This window comes from Tigriopus californicus, chromosome 2 (genome assembly GCF_007210705.1).
Source record: "Tigriopus californicus strain San Diego chromosome 2, Tcal_SD_v2.1, whole genome shotgun sequence".
Taxonomy (NCBI): domain Eukaryota; kingdom Metazoa; phylum Arthropoda; class Copepoda; order Harpacticoida; family Harpacticidae; genus Tigriopus; species Tigriopus californicus.
In genome coordinates, this window is record NC_081441.1 from 10,636,070 (window position 1) to 10,663,855 (window position 27,786).

The window sequence follows — 27,786 nt, forward strand, 5'->3', positions numbered from 1 at the left end:
GTTGATACTTTCTTTTTCTTCTAAGACCGAAGTTTGCGTGATTTTATTTCAACTAGTTGATTGGTCTCAACACATCTGAAATACATGTAATCAATGCATTTTGGTAAAAATGTTTTGTCACAGAATTAGAAAAATATTAGACTGTTTTGAAACAGATCCACTCCAAACAACCCTTTATCCTGGGACCCATGTGTCTATGTAACCATTCGCCCTAGCATCTTCATCATTTGGTTCAAGTTTTATTTCCAAAATTTTACAACCCTCTAGTATGACTTTTTGGCAGTTATATATGTTTCTTCAAAAGTAACAATAATAGAAAAACATTCCTTTTTTGGTAACAGTTCAAGCTTTGGTTAGAATTAATACCAAGATGGATGATGATGAACAGAGAAGGATCAATCTCAATATTTAACAAAGAATTCAAAACCAAGTAAAATATGATTAACAACAGATTTTAGAACACTGTCCTTTCTCCACCAATGTATCACATGTTGAGGTGCATGGCTTGCTGGAAAATAGTTTCTTTACTCTCATCACCAATGCAGTCCATCAGTACTGGAGAGGAAGGCATACTGAAGCCCCAGAAGAAGTTGTTTGAGTGATGCATTGACCCCTAAATGGGTACTTGATTGACAAGTAAGAGTTGAAAGCTTAAAAGCAGGCATGCAACTGATAAGGAGGTTACACATTGCTTGAACGTCTTCCAGCAAGGTTTTGTAGAGCTATCCTCTCCAGGCCTGATGACATCCATGCATCAAACTAGTAATTTGTTAGTTTTGAAAAAAAAAATCATTTTAGAGTGGCTGTTTCAAACTACTCCTTTTCTGTCATTGCCCTCTCACATTGGACTAAATCTACACATGTTTCAAATTTTTATTCAATATTTAGAATCATCAAATTAAAACTTGTTAATTATTAGTTTAGTTCCTGACTTTTCAGACAAAATACATCAGCTATCCTTCTGACATCAAATTTACAAAAAAATGTCCTAAAAACATCTTGCTTTTGCCCAATTCCTTAGCAAAGTGATATTAGATTGAACCTTTTATTTCCAGCTACCTTAACAACTCATTTTTTTATACAGAACATTATATGAATGAAGCAACAATCTCTTGTAAAACCCATAATAGGGGCAATTTGGAGCTTCTAGTGTTCTGACAGTCATCATGATAACAGTATATAAGACAACTGAGGACTTTGATTTGAAATTGATTTACTGGCCTGAACAATTTTTCCCTCTTGCCCAGGATTGTGATGCATTCAGAATCCGCCACCAAAATGTTGTATTGTATTGACATTGTGTGATAAAATTGTCGGCTTGAACATCCAAAACTTTGACCTTGAAAGTGACAATTTCTGTTCAGATTGAATTTCCCACCTTCTTCACCTCTTTACTATGACATGGATTGCTTACTTGTTTTACTTTGTTTGTCTGCACTTTCAACCAATGACAGTCTTTCTCTATATTTAGCTTATAGTCTGTGACATAACGCCGCCGAACCCTAATTATTTGCAACAGTCTATTGACACAGAAAAAGTTTTTCCCCAACGCAAAAGCCCTTCATTCTAATAACGAAACCTCTCACCAATAGAACCCAAAGAAAATGAGTTAGATTCTAGGTGTTAGACTTTTGTCAACCAATGTGAATCTGGAACTGATTTAGAATCCTCGATATTAGTACTACATATTATGGTCGCCATTTTTTGATCTTATTTTTCCAGTGCTTGCTGTCAAACTAGGATTCTTAATCAAACGCCATTTACAGTCTTTTAGTCGAAATGTCCTACAAGGAGTACTAATTTTCCCCGCTGATAGCGTTAGTGTTCTGAACGTTTCCCAGTACACTCAAGCCCGACCACAACGTCCTCCAGTCAAAAGCTCCTGGTTTAATCTGGCTTAATCATCTTCTTTTCTCTTTGGTCTCCCACCTAAATAATAGCAATTTCGATCCTAATAGAACTCACAGTTGACCAGCGAAACTGTATTTGATCCTGGTATCAAGTAAATAACTATATCTTCATAATCCCTGGATCAAAATTGGGTAACCCTGTCTATGTGATGCATCTGTCATCAGCTGAAAATTGAAGGGCTAGTGTCGCCATTCTGTCACTATCCCCGCATTATACTACCTCACTATCCCATCGTTTTGTACCATTAAGCCAAGTCATTTTATCATGCCACAGTTCTAATACCAAATTAACCTTCACCTTGAACCTATTAGTAGCTAAAGGTGCTCAAATTGGAATGTTCTGGGGTTGAAAAATCCCTGTTGGCCTTATATTAGTTCAAACTCAAGGTGTCAACTAGCAACGCTCTCTTTGTCAGAGTCAATCTTGATCTTAGCTACAATCTACATTCGCTTAACTCTGCTAAGAAAGGTTGACTTGGATGCCACAAAAACATGCCCAAGTGACAGAATCAAATTGATTTGAGTGCTCATCCGAATCTGCTCGAGCATTTCATTGCATTGCATATGAGCTGATGGCCGGCCGGAAAAAGGTTCAGGTAAGGCTGTCACTTCCATGGAAATAACCAAAGTAACTAGCTCCTAATTTGCTTCTTGATTGCATTGAATCCACTTCCGGTAAGGAATGGGGTATACAGTGGATTGAACGTCTTTTTGCATTGAAAATTGAGAATCACACAAAGGCTGTTTGATATTAGGGAAGCAGGCCTACTCTATATTCTACGATATTGCCTTCATGAATGCAGAAACAGGACATATTCTGTGATGGAGGGTAATGTGGGTATCGCGAGTGAATTGCAAATAGAATGCACTTTGTATGACAACTAGAATTGGATGATGTCGAGTCGCTTGGAAATATATGAAATGACCGTCTTTTAACTTGTAAATATTGATTTTCATTGGGTTGTATCATCCTTGGTTGATGTCTAATGTCTTAGGGGCGCAATGTCTTCAATATTTATTAGCCTAGCTATGTATGTATGTATGTATATACGTATATTTGGAAGTATGTTTCAACCCTTTTTTTGGTACAGATCACATAGGCAAAATTTTTACCATCGACATATTCAATCTTCTTTTTCAGGTTTCTTTAAAGATCAAACTTTGTCGGCCGGAAAATAGATAAGGGCCAAGAACTGAATATTTGTTATGACTAAGAATGAGAGACGAAAAAAAAGACTTGTTTACCCCAGCGAAAAATGATATGTGAATGCAAAACCAAAAGCGAAGAAAAGATAAGCCTTGGCCTAAATCCAAGCTGAGAAGTAGAAGAGGAGCTCTTGGTTCAGAATGGAGCAATTTTTGCCACCAGCTTTGCCATACATTTAGGTCAAACCATATCCATTTGACAAATAAATTTATATCTCAAAAATTAATCTCTTTTTCCACTTCATCATAAGATAGATTTAAGGCAGATATTACGCATAAAATTTCTACCGAAAACAGAATACTAATACTTAATACCCACATAAGGAACAAATAACCACCTTTTTCTTAACTTAAACAACAGATAAGAAATCATCTTATCATAAATCATTTATTTTAGTTCAGGAAGTAAATCTTTGACCTTTTGATAGGAGACGTCACTTCAGTTCTGTGAGATCCCAACTCTTAATTCTCGATTGCTGAAATAAAACTTGTGGCTGCATGCTATGGCCGTAAGAAAAGAGGAAGTTTTGTCACCCCGAAAACTAGTCAAGAATGACATCGTCATTTTTTTTTTCCGGAACAACACTCGTTCTTATAAGTTGTCTTTATTGTGACCAATGATCTTATCCTTTGTCTCTGTAATAGATAAAGATAGATATATGGACAAGCGTATACAATAGGAGCTGCAATCGTTACTATCTTTACTGCAACTCCTGGTCATGTCATTAGGGTGAAGTACGAAAAAGTATATAGATATATACATGTATGGTCAAGCAGATGCATTCGAGACTGAGAAATGGAAAGATGTTAAAGCAGATGCTCAAATCGTTACATCGCAGATGGGTGGAAGAGATTAGGTTCAAATTGGTTATGAATCAAACAATAATATACCCAACAACAATACTTTGGCCCATGCTTAGCTCACAACGTCTAAGAAAACGCACAACCGCCTTTAAAAAGTAAACCAGTGTTCGCACAACACTTGAGCTTTTTCCTTCAAATGGCCCAAATTCAAATCATCCCACGAATTACAGGAAAATGCGTGTACCTATGATAATATTTTTCTTTACAGGTGTCTTTTGTGATCCGTGATGAAGGTGAGCGCTGTCATCGCGCTGGAATCAACTCCTTGCAGTATGACCCGACCGTGAACCGCCTCTACACCGCTGGGCGGGACTCCATCATCAGGATATGGAACGTTCAGTATGGCAAAGAGCCCTACATCCAGTCCATGGAGCATCACACAGATTGGGTGAGTAGGATCAAAGCTTCCATAATAAGGGTCGAGTGCCGAATTTATTCATAATTACTTCAATGTTCTCTCTCAGGTCAACGATGTTCAATTGTGTTGTGGCGGGAAGAACTTGATCTCCGCCTCGTCGGATACCACGGTCAAGGTGTGGAACGCCCACAAGGGCTTCTGCATGTCCACCCTACGCACCCACAAGGACTACGTTAAAGCTTTGGCCTATGCCAAGGACCGCGAATTGGTGGCCTCGGCCGGTCTGGACAAGGCCATTTTCTTGTGGGATGTGAACACTCTCACGGCCTTGACCGCCTCCAATAACACGGTGACTACCTCGAGTCTTAATGGGAACAAGGACTCGATCTACAGTCTGGCCATGAATCCCTCGGGGACGGTGATCGTGAGTGGTTCCACGGAGAAGGTCTTGAGAGTGTGGGATCCGCGGACTTGTGGCAAGATCATGAAGCTGAAGGGCCATGCGGACAATATCAAGGCCTTGGTCCTTAACCGTGATGGTACTCAGGTATGGCGTCCTTTAAATAGCCGTGCCTATTTGGAGAAATGAGACTCGCCTATGGGACTCTAATTAAAGACTCTTTCTCGTTGTTTATCGTTGCAGTGTTTGTCAGGCAGTTCCGATGGAACAATCAAATTGTGGAATCTTGGCCAACAGCGATGTGTGAGTACCTATTACGCCCACGAAGAGGGCGTTTGGGCCTTACAAACCAACGAGGCGTTCACGCAAGTCTTCTCCGGGGGTCGGGACAAGAATATTTGGCGGACAGAGCTGAAACATCCGGACAATCACGCCCTAGTATGCACGGAATCCGCCCCAGTTCTGAAAATGATTCTCACTCCGGATCAGAATGGACTATGGGTTTCCACTTCGGAATCGCATGTCAAGCATTGGAATTTGGGCCGGGCAGATTTCCAACGTGCCAGTCTGAATTCGCGCGAGCCTTTGCTGACCGAGCCGGACTACGTGATTCGAGGCGGGAGCTCGATCAAGCAATATCACATCCTCAACGATAAAAGACATATTTTGACGCGAGACACGGAATCGAATGTAGCTCTGTACGATATCCTGAAAGCGCAGAAGGTCAAGGATTTGGGTCCTGTGGACTTTGATGCCGAGGTCAAACAGCGTCATCAAGTAAAGGAGAAAGTCATTAGGTTCGAGGTCTGGACTCGTGAACCTAATTTGATTGTGGTTTTATTGTAGGTAGTTTATGTGCCAAATTGGTTCACTGTGGACTTGAAGACGGGTATGCTCACTGTTCATTTGGGCCAGGACGAGAACGATTGCCTTTCGGCTTGGGTTTCCGCTCGAGAAACCGGATTGGCGCCTAACGACGCCGTCGATCAGAAGGTCAACTACGGTGGACTTCTTCTACAGGCTCTTCTGGAGCACTGGCGAAGGCCTTTTCCTTTGGAAGAGGAACCAGACATTGACGGAGGGGTAAGTAGCTCATTACCAGACACGAGCAAATCATGTAAATACTTTTTTTTTTTTTTTGCATGTTCAAATTGTGTTTTAGGGTAGATTTCGAAAATTCCGATTATCGGCCCCCTTATAATGTAGCAGATTTTGGAATTGAAGCAAGTTGAATCTTCTGGAATAACAATTATTTTGTCATATTTAGTAGTTCATTTTCCCACTTGTAAGCGAGCCACCACAACTTTAACAATGTGTTTGATGTACCTAACTTTCAACTCCATCTCAATGGCAATTTGCTTTAAATTTATGTTTTTACATTTTAACTATATTTTCATTTCTATTTTTATGCATGTTCGTCGCTCTCCATTGCATATTTTGCACAACCCTATACGTCAAAACTGCTATTGACTGTTATGAATTCGTCCTCTCGAATTTCAGGTTATCCATAATGGAGTGGGTCGTGGTGGTAATGAGTACTTTTCTGTGCCGGGACACACTCCAGTCATATTTTCTGAAGTTGGCGGGCGCACGCTTTACCGGCTGCTTGCGCGAGACGCGGGTGGAGACACTGAAGGGGTGCTCCTCAATGAAACCGTTCCATCATGGGTGATTGACATCGTGGTGGAGCGGAAGTTGCCAAAATTCATCAAGGTCACGTTCTACGTGCTCCCCCATAAGGAATTGGGATTCAAGTCGTTCAAACGGGAGCGCTTGATTGCGAATGATTTCCTCCAAATCCGCAAAGTCATCGAACACGTTTATGAGAAGGTGATTTGTGGCAGCTCGGAAGCGGGCAGCTCTGCGGGCTCACCCACGGGCGATCGTGATCAGCAACGAAGTGGGGAAGACTCTAGCTCAATTGCCGAAGATCGCGTAGAGCTCCTTTGTAACGATGGAGTCCTGGATCCGAACCTCGACTTGCGCACCGTCAAATATTTCATTTGGAAGTCTTTCTCAGATCTAGTTTTACACTACAAATTCCTGAGATAGTCATGTAATTGTCATTTTAAATATTCATTCATTACCTGTGTCTAGTTATCTTCATCATTATTATTACTATTATCATTATTATTGCCTTAGTTATTATATCCATTTTAAAGAGTGATTGCAAACTCGCACGAGTCCCTTTTAAAGCCAGATACTGCAAAAGAGATTTTGTCAAACTTTTTGTTGAGGATGAGACTCTCAAAACCTTGCTTTCTTACCCTAATGAAAAGCTGCGTCTTTAAGCAAACGCAAACCCCTCACCCTCCCCAAACTCCACCGTGGAAAATATCGACATTCGATTAATTTATTGCATTTGTTATTAGAAAAAAGGAACAATCCATTCATGATCATCATTGTAATACAGAGCTCTAAGATTGTGAAAGAACAAGGACACTGAATTTGCTGCTTTGAAGATCGAACAGCTAAGGATTTGTTTGCTTCCTTGTGAATCGCGTGGATTAAAAGAAGGAGTTGGCAAGGGGTAAAAAACAAGCCTGTATGAGATGGCTACGAATTTGACATTGAGAAATATGAAATTGGAAGATCATCTAATAAAATGTTATGTCAAACTCAATTAGCAAAAATGGCCAGTACTTTCACCATACTTCCCCAATTTTGGAAATGACTAGATAACTACAATGATTACTCCAATATCAAAGCATTAGTAAGACGTAATCCCACCCAGATTCGAAAATAGCTCAGATAAGTTCCCGAGGGTTAAATCATAAATTTGAACCTTACTGTGATTTCATGGTCTGTGAAAGCACGTTACCTTCAAAAACGCCTCCTCATATGGAGAGGCAACTTTGTGGACAATAATAATAATTGCAATTCAACTGAACATAATTTTAGATGATCCTCTGATTTGAGAAAAAAAAATCTCCAAAGCAAAGTAAGGCTTGTCGAACAACTGTGGTGATTGTTCCAACACAAGTATTGCAAGGGTGGTTTTTGAGTGACACTGTCTCCTCACTTCCACGGTTCAATAAACAACACACACACACACCCGATTAATAATTTCTCTCTTCATTACTGGATCGGACGTCTACAGCTCCAGGACACACTATTCGCCATGATCAAAGAGGGCCGGCTGGCAACACCCAGCGTAGTAAGATTGCGTCAGCGGACAAAGCGCAACCTGACCCCACAGCGTATAGGAGTAGACCGTCCCAGCTTCTTCAGATGTTCTTGATGTATCACAGTAGGGCGTACAGAGTTTGTATGTCTTGTTCCTTCTTCATTTTCGCCTGACTTCATCCAAGGATCTGGCATTAATAATGGAAGGCACATGCAATCCCGGTGTCTGTTGATGGGAGGAGGAACTCATGGTGGAAGTGGATGACTCATAGCCTCCTTTGCTCTTCATTTGACAATGAATCTCACCCATCATCTGGTTGTTATTCGAGCTACTCGGGCCCATCAGATCCGAAGTCCCAATGTGGGCGGTATGTCGGAAATTGGTCGGATTGCCAATCATGGACCGGTCGATCCTTCGCCGAGTTTGGTGATGACTCCGGGTTTGATCCTCGGTCACACAACACCGAAACATTTGCACAAACAGGTCCCCACCGCTCATTTTCGGAATTCGAGGTAGCTTCAAAGACATTCAGATGGATTTGTAGCCTAGTCAGTCGTTTTCCAAGAGGCACATTACCCTGCAACCGGATTCAGGATTTCAACCGGCGGTATCACACTTCTTCGGAAAAAACACTAAACGATTTTTGCCACCCACCACAGACATCAATGTTGAACTGTCCGAGTGTGAAAAGAAAACGGAGAAATCCAATCAAAAATATTCTCCTCGGATGATGATGTCATGCCAACTTTTCTTTTCAGATCTTGAGTCGAGGCTTTTCCGTGGAGGAAATTAAGCATTGAATAAACAAAGTCACTTCCTTAGAGAGTGGGGGAATCGGATTTGGGAGAACTTGTTTACACTTTTTGCCTCTATCTGGTATTCCTTGTGGGCTGTCCGACATCCAGATCACATTGGTTGATCTTTCTACAAGTGAATCAAGGCCCTTGTTGTACTTTTGCGAGACGGGGTCTCATCAAGGCCAACAATCCACCAACGACTTGGTTTTCCTCCCACTCAAGAAACTCTTCGGTTTCCTCGTGACCAACGTGGTGAATGAATGTACCATGTATGTATGTAGCTTTTTGACTGTCGCGATGATATTGGATGGTCGAAGGTCACTCACTGCTCACAGAGCATGATGCATGGTATGAATAATGCTAGCGGCAAACTGATCTCTGGACTCGTTGGAAGAGTGAGCAATACTGTCTCTCTTTGAAGTGGAAGGTAGTCGAATCAGAAGGGACGGACGGACGGACGGACGAACGAACGAACGTGTGTGTTTCGAGGCATCGAGCATTACATTAGTAGTACTCGGTGTGGTTTCTGGTACGTGTAGAGTGTGTAGACTGTAGAGGGCCCCGCGTTTTGTGTGCCTCATCTTGGCCATGAAGCGCCATTCTTCCATTTTGTCGAATTGCTCGCTCGTGGATGAGGATGATCATCTCCATCACCATACGTGGGTTTGCCATGGATTGTGTGTGACTTCCAATTTTTAGCAGCCAACGACCGACAACTCGTCCGCATTGCGTAGATTGGGAATGAGAGATTTGATACAGTTGATGCTGACAATCTTCGGTGTCTTTGCTGGGAGGGGTTGAGTCTGGTTGAAGGAGCATTGTTTTTTTTGTCCATTTGGAATAGCTTAACGATGTTTTTCAACTTTGAAATAAAGTCATACTGCTCAAGAGTTCATAATCTTGGTCGTGTTAACCTTGTCAACTAATTTTGGTCCTTACTTTGGACAAGAAAAGGTAGTATTTGGAAATATTAATTTGAACTAGATACCCAAGGAAGGCAGATTGGCAGTGGTTTTTTTTTACATCTACACCGTCCATAAGATGCCATTATAAAAATATTTCAGAACCTTTTTCTTGCTTAATCTTTGACACATAACGTAATGGGCTGAAGATTTTTTCTTCTACATGGACATGTCAAAAACAATTCATTAAATGACCTTTCCTCTCTTAATTTATGCCTGGCTGATAGACCTGATGTTGAAAATAAACCCCAATCGCAGGTTGTCAATCCATGTGCACTCATTTAGGGCGCCGTTATATGTTATTTTCAATTAGAAATATCCAAATAGTTGCTTAATGCTTTCAATGAAATTTGGAGTCAGTTGTGATCACTAATTTTGAGTGCGCTTCGTCTCAGCGGCAACGAAAAATGCCAAGCATGGAAGGGATGACGATGGACTGATGACAATGTTGTGAATCTGCGTTTTTTTAAGCATTTTTCGGTCTAGCAAGTCCCTCAAAGATGGATGTAGGGAATCAGACTCTTCCATCATTTGCCATCCAAGACATATTTGTGCAACAAAAAGATCACTTTGATTATCTAACCCCGGACCCGAGATAGTCCGATTATGAAAGTTCTAATATTAAAAGTGTAGGTCGATAAGATCTCACCATTGCAAAGTGATAGTTTAGATTCCCACCAAACGTTGACGTGGAGTCTCTTGTCGTATTTCATTTCATCTTCTTCATCCGACGGGCTTTGTGTACATTGCTCAAAAACTCTCCCAAGACTGGTCATAATAATCATTATGGGAGCCTCATACATTCACTTTTCAGTGGGGCATCTTCTTCAATAAAAAGCTTCCCATGAATACGCAATCCCAGAACCTCAAACTTATCCACGCTCGAATGCCTTGAGGACTGCTTGAAAACAATGACTGGAAGTCCTCCCTCTACAGGTCAACCAACTCACCCAAGGCCTTTCAGTCCAGTATTGGCCATGTTCGCTCCTCAGGACTGAAGCCATGAATACCAATCGCATTCAGCAACACCAAAATTGAGCTGAACAACAAAAATCATTTCCATATTTTGCTCATTCATAAAAAAGGCTCTCTTTGTCTAAAACCCTCAGGTTTTGTTTGTTCAGAGGGGAAAATGAGAGAGAGAAAGAGAGGGCGGGAGGAAATAGGCTGGGAGGGTTCTTTCTCCAAGGTGCGTTCATTAGTTCATTAATGACGGATTGGATCGCGGTGGCGTGTGGATGTTTGCACGGGGATTTTTGGGTCACGAGAATCGGGGTCATGCCGGAAGAAGAAAGGGCAGCAGGGAAAAGTGCTACTCCCTCTGTTCTACACTTTCTTTCTCGGTCCATGTTTAACGAAGCATAATTCACACCTCTGCCTCTGTCAGCAGTCATTTCGCCGTCCTTTGAGGAGATGAGAGACCATGGTTCCAGGATAGTATAGACCGGTCATGAGTCAGTTCAGGGGCATTATTGGGTGAACAAAATCCAACCTGCTGATTGATTCACATGTACTGATTAGTTCCATTACCCGGTTAATGAACAAGCAACCGCCAGGTCAGCTGTCGATTCTTGGAGTCTTAACGGCTAGGGATGGGCAAGTGCGTGAGACAGATTACATTGTACTTCTGAAGGCTGAGCCAAAGCTCTGGCCCATCTTTAGTTGTTAGACTTCAAGAATCGACAGCTCAATGCAACTTCAATCACTTGTCAATCTTGGATTTGGGGATCTTCTATCGTCTTTGAAACTTTAGCTTTGTGCACACTAACTTGATTTGAAAAACTGTTACCATGCAACGCATTAGAATACTATTTTGAACTCAATAACTATATACATAGTGTGGATTATCAAGTCTTGAGTCGAGGAACTGTCTTATTAAATGATTCAAGTGTGGAAATATGTTTTTTCACAGCTAACATTCATGACTCCAAATTCAAAATTAATAAATATGCTAGGACCCTCCTGTGTGCAATAACCTTTCATGTGGACAATTGCGATCATAAACCTAGGAACCTAGGATTTTTCTCCCTTCAAGATTATCTTGAATGTGTGTGGGATAACCCGCGTCTTCTGGCAATTACACACAATTGGTCATTGACCGTCTCTCTTTACAGTATTACCTCCTTCAACTGAGTGCCCGCTCCCTCAACATGATTTTTTTTTCTTTCTCAAGCGTTCTCTTCAATTGATTTCATTTTTTGTAGGCACTACATCCACATCTCAACCAAGTTTTGATGTTTTTTCGATTGACCATCATGACTCATAGAAAAATAATTGAAGGTTTCCACCAAACAAGGATTGGTGAGAATGATCATTGATCAACCATCCGCCTGCTCTACCAACTTGGCAGTGTGGTAATTTCCTGTTGAAACTGTAAATAATGAACACGCTATGCTCTTTTTGTCCTAAAATACCTACAGAATACCTCCTTGCTGCCAATTGAATATGGTTCAAGTAAAGACGCAATTAGGCGAGCCAACCCTCACCGACAAAGAGTCGAGAGATTCTGGGACAGATATAAATGGGTTGAAATCCCCTTGCACTGACTTTGAAGGATATCCTCTTGAGTAGAGATAGAGCCTGCCTGGATGGAGCAGGAGGATAGAAATGAAGGTTAAGATCACAGAAAGTCACACACAAACCACTATCATCAATTTGTGGCTTTGACATTTGCTCGATCCTCGTTTCTGTTCGATGTTATGCGCCTCAGAACAAAACCTTTTCAGCCGATTATCAACTACCACATGCAGGAAATCAGGGGAAAATTGAACTAGATTTTCTTTTTTGGGGGATCGAATTGGGAAAAAATAGTCTTAAACCAGAGCTGAATTGTGTCATCTCTCTCAGGATTGAGAGAAAGATGACCACACCTTGACTTTCTTCAGTTGGTATATAATTGAACGGAAGATGTGATTATACACCAATCCCTGTATTATAATAAAGAGCCGAATGGGAAAAAATGGGCTGATCAATGTTACTTTGAGCATCGAGTAATCTAACTTCAAAAGTAATATTGCTCATATACAATTTAGAATATAACCCCATCAATGATTATTGTGAAGGATTGTCAAACACAAGATTGCATTATTAATATGAAACGTATTATTAAAAGCATTAAAAAGTATGGTCGTCTCCAAAAATATTGTTACATCTCTCAACAACGTTCTATTCTCACAATGGTCAATAGGAAATCAAAATTCAATATCTAATTCCAATGTTTTTCATTCTTATTTCATGTGAAGAAAAAGGCTATTCGGATCTGTTGAGATGAATTTCAACTGATGAGATAGTTTTTACGTCGGAAGCTTCCCCTTTTCAACGTGCATGAAAATAGAAAACGAAAATTTCCTTTGTCTGCGTCTTCCTTGACGCGACCAAAGAATTCTCCCAAATTCTAGTCCCCAATTCGTTTTAGCCTGAATCCCTTCGTTTTTCAGGACGGTCCAAATTCATTTTTGAAGGGAATTTGGGATGGCGTTTTTGTGCGTCGGGAAGTCGGATGGAGATTTAGGAGCAAATGTTGGACAAACCGAGGGTGGTTGATACGATGGAGGGGTTGTTAATTTAGGTTGAAATGAGCGCAAACCCGGAGTTTCCAGGGGTGAAAAAGGTGGAAACTCAGAAGCCAAGAAGATCAGAACAAGGACCTTTGTTCACTTCAAGAGACCTCATGGAAAGCAACAAATCCCGTTATCCCGTTCTAAAAGCTGTTTTTAACAAGCTCGATTTTCGGAATGGCTTTGTGTGAATGCTCTACTTTTATTGACATCGTGACCGAATATCAGTTTTTGTTGGTTTTTAAAGCACTCTCATGTTTATGTGCGAGTGTCCTTTTGTGTTTGAGAACAAATTGTGATTGACTCTCTGGCTATTTAGTATGGGTAAAGATTTATAGAGTTCAAGCCATTCATGACGAGTAATAAATTTTGGAACCGACCCAACAAACAGCCATTTCTAACACAGAAGCGGGAATCGTTGTTTTCCCAAGGCTACCAGATCTTTATCGGGAGAAGAATGCACAGAGCATAAAGTCTGAATATGTCAAAAATTGAGGGGACTTGTTTTTATTTGAGTTTTCAATGCTGAAAAAAAGGGACCCTGCGTGCGAATCAGATGAACTTTTACAACTTCGCACTTCAAGTTTGGTTTGGCTAGTTTGGTCAGTCACTCATCAAGGAATGATATTTGAAGCTTCTCGACTGGCCGTAAAAAAACCATGACCTCTTCAAACTCAAATGTTTTGATTGAACACCGTGAAACAACAATTCCCAGAACCAACTTGGACGACTTATTATTTCTAAGCTATATTTCATCAATACATTTGTGAGTTTGCGCAGCGAAAGTAGCAATTTAACCTCGAAATAAAATTAGATAAAAGGATTGAAAAAATGTATAGACTAATATTTTCTGGATCAAATTTAATCGTAGAACAGGGCTTTTTACAGACTTGTAAACCGCTCCTTGGAATGCAATTCCCACGAATCGAAATTCACTCAATTCTTTTAAATTAAAGATCGAAATTCTCTTAATTTTTAACTCTTAAAATCTAAACAAACACTCATATGTACTTGTTCTTGCACACAGGGTTAATGTGAAATTTTGGTCAAAACATTGTGCAAGTTTTACTTCAAAATTTTTTACAGGATCAACGACTATGTAGAGGGTAGTGAATGAAACAATGAATACAGGTGAGCCTCATTGTTTTAACTACCTTGGATTTTGGGGGTCTTGAAGGTGTTCTCAAAACATTCTCTAAGCATTTCTGGGCAGTGCAATTGACCAGGGCCTTAGTCGCTCCTCAAGGATTGCAGTTACATCTACTTTGGAAAAAAAGAGTAATTCATTGCACAACTGTTCCTTGTTAAAGTTAATTTTCCTTACGTTTAGACGGCCAAAGTTTCAGATTTTTAGCCACATTAAGACCATCCTTTGCTATGTTCTTTGTCTTAAACAGTCTTAAAATGCAAAGTTTTCTCTTCAGCATGCAACACTAATAAGCATTGATATTGAGGCATTACATGATTGTTCAAAATTTGTCACACTTTAATGCTTTAAGGAGTCAGGTTTGTTTTGTACCTTTTGGCCTGAAAACTTTGCCCTGTGTACAAAACTGCATATTTTAATCATGATTACAATTTCTTACACAACTTTGAAGTATCTCGTCTACCACCTATGCTTACTTTCATAAATCTTCATTGTTGGTTGTGTTTATTTGTTCAGATGTTTAGCAAGTCAATTTACTTAATTAGAAGAAAAAAAACAAGAAACAATGAAGAATAACAGACAAAATACTTTTCAAAGGTTTAAAAAAGTCCTTTGCAAAACTAGAAAATTCTAGAGAAGGAAAATTTAGCCCAGAAGCAGCATTTTTTCGGTATGTTAACAAGTAAAACTGTGGCAGGGTGTGAAATTGCAATACTACATGAACCATTTATTTCATGAATTAATGAGTTAGAGCTCTATTTAATCCCTTAGCAAAGAACTTTTAAGCCTCAAAAAGTGCACATAACTTCATAAAATTTGACGGTGACGTCATCGTCCTTTCCTGCTTCAAATTCGTAATTTTAAAATGCAAAGAATTACGGTAATTTCATGACTACTGCCCTGAAATTGACCCTTAAATCTGGGTTGGGACATCATGTATGATGTTGAAAACGCACAGTGTTAGATGATACCTTTCTTACTTTCGTTTGAAACAACGCCATCTAGGGAGCACATTCTTGCCTGTTCGCTTTGACCCAAATTTAGTTTACTGTAAAGATGCTTAATATTACGCATCTTTACTTTACTGGACAACCAACCCTCTGTTTCCTTTCATTTTAACATCCAAAGAACAGCACTTCTTTCAACCTTCTATGTTTGGTATCGTGTAAGATCAGTTCACTGAATAAGTCACAAACTTCTAGAAATGTGAAATGTGAACGCCATTCCCGCCAATAACAACCTACTGTGCTCGACTCGGAATGTAAGTTGTTGGTTCCAAAGTTACATCGTTAACAAGATACATTCCTGACCGTGACGAGGCCGAACATTAAGATTTCTTGAGTTAGACCATTTCTCCTGAGTTCTTTAAGCAACACTTTGAGCCCAAATTTGGCCCAGTTTATAGAAGCAGTCAGATATTTTGATCGTATAAAGCTTTCATTTTGTATAGAGTGAAAATTTCAAAAGGAATGATTTCTTTGCTTCCGTTCGAGGTTCATATCTGTTTTTAAGTTGAGTTAAAACAGCTAAGAAGTTGTCTAAGTAACAGACACGTTATGAAAATGCGTTATAGACCATCTTTGCGATGATGTAGTCTCCAAAATCAATCTGCGACCCACGTATTAGTCAACAGACCCAATTTCAGCACGTTTTTCAGTGGGCGTGTTAGAAATTTTTTACATGTTTAGTGGTGGCCTAATTTAAACGTGACAAGATCCCACTCGAAAAGTTCTAATGGAAACATACTTTCAAAAACATTATGTTAAAGCATAAACAAGTTAGATGGCGCCTCGTGCATTTAGAGCGAAGCATCACCGCACAATCTTTAAGTTAACGAGCTATTTACGGTATCTAATAATTTTCGTGCAAATCTTTGCTCAAATGCCAAACTTTTATTTTTTCGTTCAAGCAACGATGAAGTGGCTTAGGTAACAAAAGCATCTTTGAAAGTAACTCGGATTAGTGTAACAAATCCCTTGAAGTACATTACAAATTTTCACTGCTCAAGGCACACTCCAACAGTTTGATTACTACTCCTAGCGATGAACTGACGTGAAATTTCATAAATATCTATTTATCAGATGCGTTGTTAGTACACTTGGAAAGTTGCTTTTTGCAATATGATAATTCGGAAAACGGCCTAAGTTTGTGCTTCAAATTATTGCCAAGACATATTCTCTGCTTTTATTTTCTTGAATATTTGTTTAACAGCTTAGAATAGGAAATATTGTCACTTACTGCTTTTCAAGGATACAAAACTGCCAATATTTCTTTGACACGAAAAGCTGCATTAGCCACCTCCATTTGAAGTATTAAATGTAACGACAAAAAAGGGATGATTTTGAAGGTTTAGTTCACTCCATTATTTCTTACCTTCCCGGGCAATTTGGATTGTATTAGGCGGTGGAACTAGTTTGGACCTTTACTTTGCTTATGCTTCTTTGGAACTACCAATGCCTAAATCATGAATGTTGAAGTTTCAAATCAAAGCATAGGTGCCTAGGCATGGATTTCATTAGAAAAATATGCTTTTCTTGCCCGCCAGCTAAATCTCTTCATCTCAAGTTTAAACAAGTTAAATCGACGGAACTGAACGTCTCTGGCTCGCACCATCTCAAGCGCCAAAACTAGTGCTGGGACAAGTCTGGACTCAAGTCCGAGTGCAATTGAGTCTTTTACTTCATTTTGGAGGAATTGCCAGGACTTGAGTCCTTTGGAAAGGACGCGAGTCCGGACTCGTCAAGAGAAAAATATTCACATTTTCTTAGGTTTTTAAAGGCAAGTGTTCTTGCTAGACCTAACTCTAATAAAAGACTTGAGTCCGTTGCCGGACTCTAGTCTGGTAAGGAGTCAAAAAAAAAACGACTCATACGAGTCCGAGTTTTGCAGGACGCACCCCCGCACTAGGCAAAATTCGTCTAGATTCGGTCACTAGTTCTGTTGATTTAACGAGTTTACACTTAGGATAGGATCACAGCGTCAGTTTGATTGGTTTTTTGTACCCTTTTGCGCCCAAGCGCCATCTTTCGGATATGTAGGGATGTGTCAAACGTAAAATGACAAAGCTTTTTCCTCCAAGAATTGAGCTTCTGTGTCAAAGCGAGCTGAAAGTTTTATCTTTTCAATCGTATCTAACACTATCCTTTGGTTTTTTTTGTATAACAGCTCCGCTTATTTCAACACTATTGTAAATGACCCATGCCACAGGCCAATCCTTGACACATCCCTACGTAAGTCAGAAGGGGGCGCTCAAGTGCAAAGGGGTAAACAACGACCCCCGCGAGATGTCACATTGATATCTGTTGCAATAAAAAGTCCACCTAGATATCTATGTTTTGATTCAAAACTTCAACATTTATGATTTAAGCCTCCGTAGATTTAAAAGAGGAAAAAAAGGGAACAAGTGTTGAATCAAACTAGAGTGCTAGTCAACTCAAACTAATCTCACCCGCCCATTACAGCCCAAACGGTCCATGACACGCTTTTTACCCAGGCGGTAAGAGAATAATGGAATCAACAAAACCATCAAAATCATACCGCATTGGCATATTGTTTTTCAAATATGTCAGTTTTTACAATATTTATTGTTATTTTTATTTGTTCTGGAAACCATTGCATTCAAACATTGCCAAACTTCAAAATTGATCAAACTTGCCATTGACAATTGTGAAATTTGTATTTCAATCAAAGTTTAAGTGATATTAGAATCCACTTTATCTTCTGCGCCCTTCAGAAAGTTGAAATATTTGACTTGGTTTTTGGGAAATTGCAAAAGCATAGAATATTGCTTGGCCATTGCTTTAGGATATGAAATTTTGAGACCAAAGTTAATGCATAGGAAGGAGACATGGTGTAGTGGTTAGGGCAGTTCCGTAATGCGAGAGAGGACCCTGGTTCGAATCTCCTCATTGATCGTTCTCAAGGAAACTTTGAGAAGTCAGCTACACCATAGATTTCTAGACACTGGATGTCTGACGACCGACCACTCGGCTGGTAAAACAGTACAATGGATGGTCTCCTGGGAATTGATTACAAACCGGTTTATAGTACTGTTTAGCCAACCGAGTGGTCGGTCGTCCGACATCCAGCGTCTAGAAATCTATGGCTACACCCACACAGGGAGAACCAAAACTGATATCGGACTTGAAATTGTCCATCGGAACTTGGACATGGATGATGTGATGGCTGACTTTGTAGTCCAGGCGAGATGCACCCTCCGACACAAGCGCCCTCAACCCAAAAAACTGTTTGCTCCATGGATGTTAATGAAACTTCAGTTGAAAAATTAACTAAAATTACATCCAAAACAGATACTAACCACATATGAAAAATGTTATCTGCCTATATGTTGAAGTGGATTAATGTAGTAACCTGATGTACTTTTCAATATGTATAAGAAAATCGGCACAAGGTTCCCTAACCAATAAGCAAAATCTACTAACACGAATGGTACAAATCTATTTATTTTTCAGGATACGTAAAGGAAAGACAAGGAGAGTTATGTTGGATCAACGCCGAAAGAAGCAATTGCAAATATATTCACTATGACTTTTGGCTCGCAAGCACCTCTTTCATGATGCTTTCAATATTGGCTAAAGCGCCGTTTTGGACTTCCAAAACCTTGTCCATCCGTTCGATTTTCAACTTGGCCTTCTCCTGAATGGCTTCTGCCACTTCCTTTTTCTGCTTTTCTTTCGTATCCATGAACTCCCTAAACTTCTTGAACGCTCCATCTATGAACGCCATATTCTCGACTTTCTTGGCCTCGTACTCCCTCTTCAAGCTTGACACTGACTTTTCGGCCAAGTCAACCTCTTTTTGAAGGTCCTCTAAAGACGTCTGTCCCTCCATCTGAGTTTCCTTGATCTTGATAAGCTTCGCCTTGAGATCCTGGATCGATTTGGTCAGAACCGCGTCTTCATCTTGGATTGTGGCCTCCAACTTGGATCGCTGGGTTTTGATCTCTTCAAACTCGTTCTTCTTGACCTCCAACTCATCCTCTTTACTTTTGATGGCCAATCTTAATTTGGACACGTTCATGTTGATCTTCTCCATTTCCAGTTCTATATTCCTTTCCTCGGTTCGCATGGCTTTCATCAGGTTCTGAAGTGGGACCACAAGTTCTTGGGGATCCCGGAATCGGTCCAAACGAAGATCATGAGTTTCTTCCACGTCAATTCCGAGTAGTTTCTTGTTGTATTCACGGATCAAGGTATCGGTTTCTTGGATTTTCTTGCCCAATTTGATCTCCACTGACCCACAGTTATTATCCTGAGCAAATAAAACAAGAACATGGATTTATGAAACATAATCTAACTTGATATGCTCAAGTGCCACTAATAGAGAGCGGAACGGTATTTTTTGTAGCATCAATGTTTTTTTGACAAGAATTAGTCTTGGCTAGAAAAAATATTGCAAGGTGTTTAAAGTAAAACTTGCTTAAAATTTATTTTAAAATTGCTTTTTTATATTCCTAGTTCTTAACAAAATGTGGATTACAATTGGATAGCTGGAGAAGACATTAAATATAACTTGAAACTAAAAACCAAATTGATTTTCTCCTTCAGCCTTCCTGACAACCAGGGGATTTTTCGCAACTAGGGACAAGTTTGTAATGTTTTCCATACCTCCTTACCGCTACTAAGAATATTCAGCCTTTAAGAAAAAAAATATTGAAACTTTATTCATGAAATCGATTTTTTTAACCGCTTAAAGAACTCTGTTATTCCGCTCTCTAGTCATAATATTACCTGCATTTTAAGGAGTTCTCGTTGGGCCTGGATCTGGTTTCGCAATGATTGCGTGACAAAATCGAGATTGCATGCCTCAGGATCGATTCCTTTTGCCAAACAAGCTGCTGTGTTCTCCTCGATTTCTTTCTCCAGGATGGCTTTCTTCTTGACTAAGGTCTCTCGCTTGGCCGTCATCTCCTCGAGATCTTTACTTTTCTTCTCATTATAGCGCTTCAGCTCGTCCAAATATTGGTTCATACTTTTAAGGTCGGCCTTGGTGCTGGTATTTCGCTTCAAAAGCGCTTCACATCGATTGGGTACCTCTTCCAAGTGAATCAATTCCTCTCTGCATGCTCGTCGATCTCTCTCCAATTGCCGGATTGAATCTGGATCCACCTCATGATTTTCCATAAGTCGTAATCGAAGCTTTTCCAATTGAGGCTCGAAGTTCTCCTGTCCCCGATTGAACTCATCGTACACTTGAACGAAGAAATCGAACATGAGTCGATCATCGGACTCGCCTGGCAAGGCGAAGCCGTTCTCGTCTTTGTTGGGGAAACATATCGTGGATATATGCTTCTCTTTGATCACCAACGACTGGGCACGCCGTAGAAGATAGTCCAAAATACCCAAGACACTCGGCCAGGAGTGCTTGGTGCCCAAAGTTTGGAAACAAGATTTCGACACCTGAGTGGGATACCCAATTTTCTTGAGAAACCCGGGTAGGACCAATTCCAGTCTTTGTTGGCCGATTTCATAGCCCGGAATAAGGAAATTGACCAGGAACTCGAACACGCCCTTGAATTCCGTAGTAGACAGCGGGAAATCCGAAGGTGAGAGTTCTTTAGGATAGCCATACTCCTGTACAAACCCGATGATATCCTGGATGGTGCGCGATTGCCAAGCTTTGTCGTTCAAATTGCGAGCGTCTTTGACCATCTTGGTCCCAATGTGTGAGCCTCGATTACTGCTCATGGAATATCGGTTCATGGTGTTGGCCAAATTCGAAGGCTTGAGGACGGAGGATGGCGTGCGAGAGAGAGCTGAGGCGCTGCGAGGAGTCTTGAAGGCCGATGACGAGGCCGGCCGATGAGAAGCACTGGTGCTCCGCTTAGGCATGCCAAAGGTGCCAGCACTGGCCCTTGAAGCACCCCCTTTCATGGAAGGGCGGGGAATGCGTGTGCTGGAGGAAGGGGCGGGAGCTGCGCCGGGCACGGACGCACTCGGTCGGCTGGAGGCGAGAGCGGCCGGTCCTTGCCGGGCTTTTTCCGTGCTGATCCGTTTGGGCACGCATAAGTTGGGCTTGGTGCCCAAAGAGCGGCGAGCCACATTTCCGCCACCGGGCGCCATGATCGACTGGAAAAGGACAGAATATGACATGATTTATCAAATATCATTGCTCCGTCTGAGAAGATTTCGCCAATCTTTAGTTGTTCATAATGAACCATTCGAAGGACGGGTTAATTGGACAGTTTGCCGGTTCATCCAGTTCGATAGAGTGTGTGAAAGCGAGATCAAGATTTTGAAAAATGAAGTTTTTGTTTGAGTGCCGAGTACAAGATGGATACAATAAGTACACACTCTCCTTTGAAGATGAATGAGCAACGACCAACACTCAAAAAGGGGGTCGGTCGATTTCCGATGCTGTCAATCAATGGGGACTGTATTGCCACGGCTTTCCAGAGACATGGTCTTACAAAGGAAGAGAAAATTCTGAATGGCTCGAACTGTACATTTGAGGCAAGATTACCGTTTCAAATGATCAAAAGATTTGGTCTTAAAATCTGTCTCAAGGGGACTCAGTAAAAGTAGTTCAAGTTATGAATTCATGACTCCCTAAAATCTCAATCTTTGGCCTTTGCTCCGTTAACTTAACAATCTATTAACAATATAAATTTGCATGGGACTTCTTAACAATTCAATGTTATCGAACCAGGTGGATTTTTACGATCTAAATTTCTTATTGTATGAATGTAATCAAAATATCATGCCAATTTAGCGGCGAGTCCGTTCACAGTTCATATTTTTTAGGGTTCTGTGGCATAGCATATGCATACGCATTTACGTGTAACAGAGCAATTGCAGTGAAAACTTCATTTTACAGATGGATTCTCTCAAATATGCCAGACGGCTATTGTTCCTCGTTTCAATCACCATCATTCTGATAGCATACTCACAAACCTTGAAGGTCGTCAACTAAAAAAAAGGTTGATTGATTGCTGGATCAATTGATTCACTCACTTCTTGTCTTGTTTTGAAGTCGGACGGATGAAAAACGGCGGTTGTTTTTCCAACAAGTTTACCAGGATCCATGAGAAATTAAGGAACCTTGGATGATGGACATCTTTGCGATTGAGTTGAATATGCAGTCGACTATGGTTTAAAAGAAATAATATGATAAAGGCAATCTCAATTTTGGCCAAATAGTCTTGTATTCATTGTCCACTGGACAATGTTCAGTAAATATTCTTTGAACTTTGATTCATTGGAAAGAAAGCCAAGAGGAGTGAAAATGGGCTTGTTGTGGTTTTTTTTACAACTTTCAAATCTGTTTACCTGAACCCCTAGTCTCCAGTCCGATTGATTCTGAGATGATCAAGTTTCTTGAAAAAACAAACAGCCAACCCTGGGCCAAAAACTTCCTCAATTGATGAGTTCTTCCTGACCGGGGGCAACTTGCACCCAGTCTTAAAAGTCAAGTTGTGAATCTTGGATCGAGAAATGTTCCAGCTCAAAGAGCAAGGTTCGACCTTTTCTCGATTTAAGATTCACTCCTTCGCTTTTAAAAACTGGACCCTGGTCTGTGCAAAAAATGTCAAGTTTATTTATCGCCGTAATCATCTATGCCGTAATCAACCATCAAGAGGAAAGCAAGGCTTAAGGATATCCGCCTAACAACCAAACAATGATGTTCCAGGCAATTGAAGTCAGCGCCTCTATAATCAGAAACCATTGCCTAATAGCCTTTCAGCAGTCACACGTCTGCTGTTAACCCAATCAATCTAGCTGGTCTGCTTTCAATATATGTTCTTGGCAAATGCTTTATGTTGGAACCATTGAACTCTCAGCACTGTCACCTTCATCATACTAAGACCATAATAAACGGCTTATTTAAAGATATTGTATTAACGGTTTGAATAAACTCCCAACTATAATCATGAGCCACCTCATTTCAAGAAACATGGCTGGTTTCTGTTAATGTTGTATTGTCGAAATCGGTTAATGACAAAATTTGACCTCTTTTTGGGTAGAACCTTGGCAAGCCTGATCTGACCCATAGGACCCAACTTCCAACATTACAAGAAGGAAGTGAGTGTACTTACCCGATATGATTTTTTTTTCACTAGATTTCTAACCACCTCCGTTTGGTTTGTTTTAGCGTTTGACTGGCTAATCCGTTTGAAATCATGTTAACTCCCCTCCTACACTTTTTGGGTGTGGCCAATTTTGCTTATGCTATTTACTACGAGTTCTACCACATTAACATACCTCGCGAAGTGAGCAAAACCCGACATCTTTACGGTGGTCCGTGGAAATATCTCACCTTCATCAACCTCTGGATCCAACTCTTTTACTTCCTCATAGCCTTGCTCAACCACTTTATGGGCACCGAGGCCAAGACCCGGCCTCAATCCTCGCTTCTTCAAACCCTTCGAGATGGTCTCTTTGCCACTCTAGCTTTTCCCATCGGCATCTTCGTCGGCACCATTTTCTGGGGATTGTATGCCATTAATCGTAATCTGATCTTCCCCACCATCTTGGACATGTACATCCCGACCTATGTCAACCATATGCTTCACACCACGGTGATCCCCATCCAGATTTGGGAGCTGGTGAGGACCTTCCATGTGTATCCTTCGCGTAGGAAAGGTATGGCACTCACGGGCCTCTTTTGCTTTGGCTACTTGGTCTGGATTTGCTTCATCGCATATGCTGGAGGCTTTTGGGTGTACCCAATCTTTAAGAAGTTGAGTCCGGAGCAACGGGCGGCGTTTATGTTGGGTTGCGCCGTTTTGGGCGGGGTTCTTTACGTGGTGGGCGAGTTTTTGAACTCGTGCATTTGGGCTCAGACCATTGAAAAGTCCAAGTTGAAGAGTAAAGCCAAGTAAATGGCTCAGGGATTGAATACTAGAGGTCACAAAAATAACTAATATAACGCTTGTGTAAAACAGGGAAATCGTTGGGAGTGTTGTTATAGCTTTTAATTTTGTTATTTGTGTTACTGACCAGCATAATTAAGATGAAATGATCAGATCATGTCCTTGCAATAAATGGAAGTGATTAAAGCTTATCGGTTTTATTGAGTGAACAAGAAAGCGTACAACTAATTGGGTTGTTCTAAAGGACGTCATTAATTTAATGGTGACATGTAACAGAAGACATTGCGATGATGCCAATGGGTTTTTGTATCACATGACGAATTATGTTGTTTGAATATGAGTAACAAGCACATTCCCATGGACTCGTTGAATTGTGATAAGTTGAAGTGGGACGTACAATTCGGTACGTTTTTGTAGGGTTAATAAAATGTATCATGTTTCTTTTTGCAGTAAAAAAGTGCTTGTGGCGTATCTTCATCCTTTGAAGATCTATTAGTGTGCGGGGACAAATTGGAAAATTGTTTAGTTGATTGGTTGAACACATCCGTTTTAAGGGGGGTTATTTTTGCTCAGTCGGTGTGGAAGAATGTGGCCGTTTCTGTTTAGGTTGTAATGGCAGTGGATGACCGTGACATTATCACAAAGAGATGATTGATCTCTATGGCGACATTAGTAGTTAAGTAATTTTTGCATGATTCATGATTTTCAGTTGGGCAACCATTTCGCTAAGGAGGGTTCGAGGCCGTTGAACAGGATCGGTCGAAATACCGTCCCAGTTGGGACTCTGACGAGGATCGGGATTGTTGGGCCCGTTTCTGACTCAAAATGTACCTTTGCTGGAACTGTTTCCGAGAGAGTTGTCGAACTTTCTTCAAATAGGTCTGGCAATCCAGTTTGCCATTCTGGTAGGCCTGTAACAACGAGAATAGAGCGTCCTCTATAGCACCATCCGTGGCATAGGCGCTCACCAAAGGGGCGTGTTCAGGAGCCACAGGCTCGACTATCTCGTCCCGATTGAGCGTGTTCAAATCGATTTCTGACAATTGCTTCTCTTTGGCTGCGAGGTCAATTTTTTGCTGTCGCAAATCCTGAAGAGCACTCTCCAAATCCGAGGATCGACTTTCGATGTTCTTGACTATCTCGGCAATGTTCTCCTGGCCGTCCAAAAGATCTTTATTAGTATGGTGCAAGCTCTGACATTCGGCAACGGTTTTTTGGAACTCTTCCGACAATCGGCTCCGGATCTTGTCGCTCACGCACGATATCAAGGATATGCGGATGTGTTCATCCTTGAGCTCGTCTTCAGGGTTGGGCTTCTCTCTTCCGTTCTGACAGGGTGAAGCCTCAGCTTCTTGCACGGAAGTCTGTCTGGAAAGTCCATTACTGGTACTGGAAGGCGATGGAAGGTTAACTACTGCTCCTTGATTGCGATTGGACTTGGATTTGGAGAACACAGGGGGTGCTTTGCTGAAGATCAGGATGCACAATTGAATCAATTCCACCAGGTTCGAGTCAGGATAACTCCAGTCTAAGAGATAGGGCAACTGGATGCGTCCATTTTGGTCCACATTTGGCGAGGCTTTGATCTGCATATCGGCCGTCGGCTGGATGAAACCCATGGCTGCATATTTGGGGTAATCTCGGGGCAACCAGAAACATACCGGAATATTATAGGTGTTGGATTTGTAGCTGATCGGAATGGTGCCTTTCACGTGAGCCAAGAGATGCTCGTCGCCATTGTCGAACACGAACTTATCCACGTTGTACCCGAGTCCCGTGAAAGCCTTGACCGTGGCCAAGACGTCCCGCAAGGTCTTCTCCGGGCTCTTGTAGTCGGCCTTCTTGAGACCTTGGGCTACAGTCTTCTCAATGCTCTTGCTTTTCATGGCCGGCCAGAAATGCGATCAGTCCAAAGTGGGACATGGGACTGGCACAACAAGGGAACGAGGGACGATCACTCTCCGCCTCTTCCAACTAATTTCTTTGTTCTGGTTGCACTTTCCCGCGGACATGAACCATCGGTCCTCCGTCTATTTATTAGAAGAGGAAGTGCAACAGCCTTTCTTCAGTCGAAATGCATTCGAATTGAAAGCACAAGGCTCAGCCTTCACAATTCTCACACGCATTATGCAACACCGGCCCCCAAAAAGAACAATGAAAAATCACATGGATGATCAATGGGGCTGTCTCGTTCTCTCATCAGTCAACAACCATGACCAAACGAACAGGGCCTTCAATGCCCAATGGTTGGTTGTTGATCGTTGGTCGCACTCCAATGACGATCGAACTCCAATCGAACAAAGGACGGGTTTACGACAACTCAACCATCCAATCCCTAGCTTGCTCACCTTGGACCTTGTTCCATTTTCCTCTTCCTTTCACTCCCTAGGAGCGTTTCGCTAGCTCTACAAACCCTGGAAGAATGAATGTTCCCAAAAAAGTGGGACAAGAAACTGGAAACTTAGACAGAGACTGAGCGAGAGTGAGCAGAACACGAAACAGGAGGACAACCATCAAACGAGAGGAAAGTTGATCAAGGACAAGAGAAGAAAAATATGAAAGAAAAGCTTAGAGGGCGAGTCGTCTTCGTTCCGTTTGGGCCTAGACACTGGAGGGAGGGTAGAAGGGAGAGAGAGGCGTTATGTATCTAGCAAAGGTTGTCGAAGCACAGACACCGTCAACACGGTCAACACCCACAAAAAAAGAGGCGGGCGGGGGATTGGGTCTGGATCTTTTGAGTGAAGGAACTCTTCTATCTTGGATGTGGGAGAGGCTTGCCAATACGAATGTCTCTTTGGAGGCCAAATTTGAGCTCGAAGGTAGGCTATAATGGAGGAGTACCGAAAGTAGCCAGTTAGGGGCCATTTGAGCCATTTGGAGACTATTTAGCCTTGGCATCATATCTAATTGGGGCAAACTTAAGTGTGAGTATCACGCACATGAAATAAATGTATGACATCAAATCAAAAAGATATTCAAATTCTAAAAGGAAAACATAATTGACGATGACGTGTCAGAGGCTATCCATTTTTTCCGTGGCCATTGAGTTTCAAAAATAGTCATTTTTAGAGATTTTGGCGACGCTGGTATTACGATCCAGATTGAGGGAGCTCTCCGTGGCTTTGGAAGGGATGAGAGTGACCAAATGGTCAGCTTGCAAAACCGATAAACTCTAATTTAATTCCGAGCTGGAAGAGCTAGATTTTCCGATGCTATAAACACCTAGAACTCTCGTTCAAAGCAAAAAGAAGTCAATTTCGTGATTTTTTCCAAAAGATCCAGATCGACGGTTCTCGCTCTCGATTTGGTCACACTAGAGAAGAGCTTTCCTTTTCTTTGTATCTGATGGATCTGATGATTTAGCTTTCATGACTGCAGGAAAAAATGGACACATTTATGAGATGTCAAAATATGTGTTATTTCATGGCCAGTGCTTTATGCAGCATTTAAATAGACTTAGGTCACGACTTCAAATGAGTTATCGTAACAAGTTCGACGATCTCCCTGTTACATCTTTATTGAACTAGGTCTCAAATAGAGATGTTATTCTGCCCTCCTCACCTTGAAATATAAACAATAATAAAGGTAGGTCCTGGGAGGCAAAACAGTATCATAGATGTGGGCTT

The 27,786-nt window shown here is 41.2% G+C and overlaps 4 protein-coding genes across 6 annotated transcripts; 2 read left to right on the forward strand and 2 right to left on the reverse strand.

The window, feature by feature from the left end:
- The first annotated feature begins 2,076 nt into the window (after positions 1 to 2,076).
- On the forward strand, positions 2,077 to 7,323 carry LOC131877040 (WD repeat-containing protein 48-like). The gene is made up of 6 exons (XM_059222605.1): positions 2,077 to 2,506; positions 4,189 to 4,368; positions 4,445 to 4,885; positions 4,982 to 5,515; positions 5,585 to 5,821; positions 6,239 to 7,323. The coding sequence occupies exons 1-6, from the start codon at positions 2,483 to 2,485 to the stop codon at positions 6,788 to 6,790; spliced, it is 1,968 nt and encodes a 655-aa protein (XP_059078588.1). The 5' UTR covers positions 2,077 to 2,482; the 3' UTR covers positions 6,791 to 7,323.
- Positions 7,324 to 18,773: 11,450 nt separating this feature from the next.
- LOC131877038 (kinetochore protein NDC80 homolog) lies at positions 18,774 to 22,388 on the reverse strand. Of its 3 annotated transcripts, none has more exons than XM_059222600.1 (3): positions 22,302 to 22,388; positions 20,079 to 21,416; positions 18,774 to 19,599 (listed from the first exon to the last, which is right to left on the reverse strand). In XM_059222600.1, the coding sequence occupies exons 1-3, from the start codon at positions 22,371 to 22,373 to the stop codon at positions 18,871 to 18,873; spliced, it is 2,139 nt and encodes a 712-aa protein (XP_059078583.1). In that variant the 5' UTR covers positions 22,374 to 22,388; the 3' UTR covers positions 18,774 to 18,870. The 3 variants fall into 3 exon arrangements, with proteins under 3 accessions (XP_059078583.1, XP_059078584.1, XP_059078585.1); XM_059222601.1 differs by having other exon boundaries at positions 22,242 to 22,384; XM_059222602.1 differs by having other exon boundaries at positions 22,238 to 22,322.
- Positions 22,389 to 23,285: 897 nt separating this feature from the next.
- Positions 23,286 to 24,351, forward strand: LOC131877056 (androgen-induced gene 1 protein-like). The gene is made up of 2 exons (XM_059222621.1): positions 23,286 to 23,369; positions 23,440 to 24,351. Exon 2 carries the CDS (start codon positions 23,468 to 23,470, stop codon positions 24,167 to 24,169), a length of 702 nt encoding a protein of 233 aa, XP_059078604.1. The 5' UTR covers positions 23,286 to 23,369; positions 23,440 to 23,467; the 3' UTR covers positions 24,170 to 24,351.
- On the reverse strand, positions 24,342 to 26,940 carry LOC131877045 (tumor susceptibility gene 101 protein-like). The gene has a single exon (XM_059222610.1). The coding sequence runs from the start codon at positions 26,044 to 26,046 to the stop codon at positions 24,886 to 24,888; it is 1,161 nt and encodes a 386-aa protein (XP_059078593.1). The 5' UTR covers positions 26,047 to 26,940; the 3' UTR covers positions 24,342 to 24,885.
- Between the last annotated feature and the right edge of the window lie 846 nt (positions 26,941 to 27,786).